At 37.0% G+C, this 3,152-nt stretch overlaps 1 protein-coding gene across 3 annotated transcripts in view; it reads right to left on the reverse strand.

Annotated features, from left to right (window-relative positions):
• LOC106868077 (pituitary homeobox x) overlaps window positions 1–3,152 on the reverse strand; it is a 288,993-nt gene that overhangs the window by 79,738 nt on the left and 206,103 nt on the right. For all 3 annotated transcript variants that reach the window (XM_052970686.1, XM_052970687.1, XM_052970685.1), the window contains one exon: window positions 104–312. In XM_052970686.1, the coding sequence (XP_052826646.1) occupies window positions 104–312 (209 nt within the window). The remainder of the gene's footprint in view (window positions 1–103; window positions 313–3,152) is intronic.

Genomic DNA, 3,152 nt, shown 5'->3' on the forward strand with positions numbered 1-3,152 from the left:
TATATATATATATATATATATATATATATATGTTTACACATGAATATTTACATATGTATGAGAAAACAGTATATAATTTCAGTCAAATGTAAGCATTACTTACCCTGACACGGGCTTCTGTAAGATTGGTCCAGGCAGCAATTTCCTCTCTTGTAGCCATGTCTGGATATCTGTTCCGGGCAAAGGTAGCCTCCAGTTCTTGGAGCTGTTGACTAGTAAAATGAGTACGTTGCCTTCTTTGTCGCCGTTTCTTCTTATCATCATCACAGCCCGTATCATCTATAGCCTTGCATTTGTTCGTGTCATTGGAATCTGAAATGAAATAAACAGATGATTGAGAATATACATAAACGCAAATACATACCTCTATACATATATTTATATATATATATATGTGTGTGTGTGTGTGTGTGTGTGTATTATTAATTATTTCAGGGTATTAAAATATTTAGAAATTTTTTACTATCCCGTTTCGAAATTACCCCTGAATTGTTGTTTGCATTTTAACTACTCCTTCTAGCGGTTCAGATGTTCGATTATGGCCATCACTTATGTGTTTAAATGTACACTGTATATATAATGAATAATATATAGTCTATTGACTAGTTTTTCTACACGCTAGTGTAGAAAAATTTCTAAATAATATTTTACTACCCTGAAATTAATTAATAATAATTCTTTTGGCTAATTTTGAAAGAAAATCGGCATTCTTTTTTTTTTTGCTGCTGATAAAAAACTGCGCTTGCGCGGTGGATTTGAAAAATTATAACGTGTAAGCACGAGGCATGTTCTGTATTGTCTCGAACTGTATTGCCTTGGCTTTCCTGCTGATGAGAGCTTTGCCTAGTAAATTACTTTTATTTACTGAAGATAGATATTTACTTCAAAGATCAGATAATTTTCTTGTGATATTATAAATGAATTTTCGGAAAAGGTTCCTTAATGTTTTGAAATTATCTTTTATCTCAAAGTTATTTGTAATTGCCGCGGGGTATTTGTTTTCCTTCTCAAAATGAGGGAGAAACTCATTAATAAAAACATTAACTTCATTGTATGTTCCCCGGGTCAAGATATTATGTTACTCTTCTCATTGCTCCCAATCACGACTCTAGAAGGTTTATGGGTGTGTGCTGTAAATGATATAACCGTCATTCAAATAATTATGATTTTGTAAGATGCATAAAGCTTTCACTAATTGTTTTAGACGTGAGGTTGCATGCAGACGCGGACACCCTCTCGGCTTCCTCGCTCTTAAGCCAGTGGAACATCCAGGATAAAACAGTTCAAGAGAAAAAGAAAGAATGAGAGATGGGGCTGGGAGAGAGAGAGAAAGAGAGAGGGAGAAGTGAGAGATGTACTATCAAGGTGAATCGAAGTGCTTTGTTAAAGAACACTAATCGCTGCTTAATCCAAGAAATGAAATCACTACCTTATGATCATGAGCCATATGCCCTAACCACTATGCCACCCATCTTCAACGTATATAAATGGTACAGACCCCTTCGGATATCAATGAATTGCACCTAGAAAGTTCCCTTCCGTGGCAAGGTTGTTTATGGAAGACCAGTAGTCATCCATGCATACCAGCCTCCCCTCTCTACGCTACCGAGGTTATCGAAGGGAAAGGCAAAGGCCGATATGGCTTGCCCCTAGTGATGTCGCAACGTGAAATAAAGTGTCTTGCTCAAGAACACAACACACAGCCTGGTCTGAGAATCGAACTCACTACCTCATGATTGTGAGCCCGATGCTCAGACCACTGAGCCATGTACCTTTACTATACATATAATGTAAACATTGTTGTAATCTGCTCTGATAAAAATTCTGGTATATTCCATAACAAGGGTGTCTCAAATTAATATGAAGTCATCATTGTTTAAAAAGCGCTCACCACATGCATTCTCATAAAGCTGTCTGTAGGTTTAACACGCCACCCTGTTTAAGACCACTACAATTGGGAATTTGGTAGCTTTAGCCAAGTTGACTCGTCTGTAAGAATCTGAAGTAGATTCATTACCAGTCCTCTGCTAACCGCCCACCCTTGTCCTGCAGTGACTTGTGAGATTTTATGGAGGGAGACAGCTTTCTCCAGGCCTCTCATGTGTTTCAGAGAAGCTGCACCAGGTACTGGTGCTGTATATTCAATCTCGATTAGAATAAGCAGAAAAAGTAAGAGAAAGTAGTTTGAGAATATTTTCAGTGAATAAAATCTTGCACAATTCTGTGGCACGTAAATTGTCGGAATCGAATCTTAAAAGGAAAGCTTTTGATTGCAAAATTTAGCTTCTAAATTCGAAACAATGTTTTATTTCATTTAATCAATTACGAAATAAAACAGAACGCGGAAATCTGGAAATTATACAACGTATTTAACTACTGATATAAATGGAGTGGAACTATATACATAAAAACCATTTGATAATTCAGTTTCTCTTTTGCCCCGTTATTGCCTTTAAATACATACATACACACATTTATTTATTTAGAGGTAAACAGTAATCAATACAAATAACAGAGTGTATGCCTTTGAAACACATGGCCACCATTGCACTCACAGTTTCTCAGATGGCATACCTTTACTATACATATAATGTAAACATTGTTGTAATCTGCTCTGATAAAAATTCTGGTATATTCCATAACAAGGGTGTCTCAAATTAATATGAAGTCATCATTGTTTAAAAAGCGCTCACCACATGCATTCTCATAAAGCTGTCTGTAGGTTTAACACGCCACCCTGTTTAAGACCACTACAATTGGGAATTTGGTAGCTTTAGCCAAGTTGACTCGTCTGTAAGAATCTGAAGTAGATTCATTACCATGCACGCGAATAGACGTCCTTACAAATAGAAATACACATGTACTGTATATATACCTGGTTCAGTAATATTCTTTTCTTTTCTAGGCACAAGGCCCGAAATTTCGGGGGAGGAAGCCAGCCGATTAGATCGACTCCAGTACGCAACTAGTACTTAATTTATTGACCGCAAAAGGATGAAATGCAAAGTCGACCTAGGCGGAATATAAACCCAGAACGTAAAGACGTAAAGACAGACGAAATACTGCTAAGCACTTGGCCCGGCGTGCTAAGGTTTCTACCAGCTCGGCGACTTCCTTGTTCAATAATATCAATGTGCATATCTATGTGTGTG

This window comes from Octopus bimaculoides, chromosome 9 (assembly GCF_001194135.2).
Source record: "Octopus bimaculoides isolate UCB-OBI-ISO-001 chromosome 9, ASM119413v2, whole genome shotgun sequence".
Classification (NCBI taxonomy): Eukaryota; Metazoa; Mollusca; class Cephalopoda; order Octopoda; family Octopodidae; genus Octopus; species Octopus bimaculoides.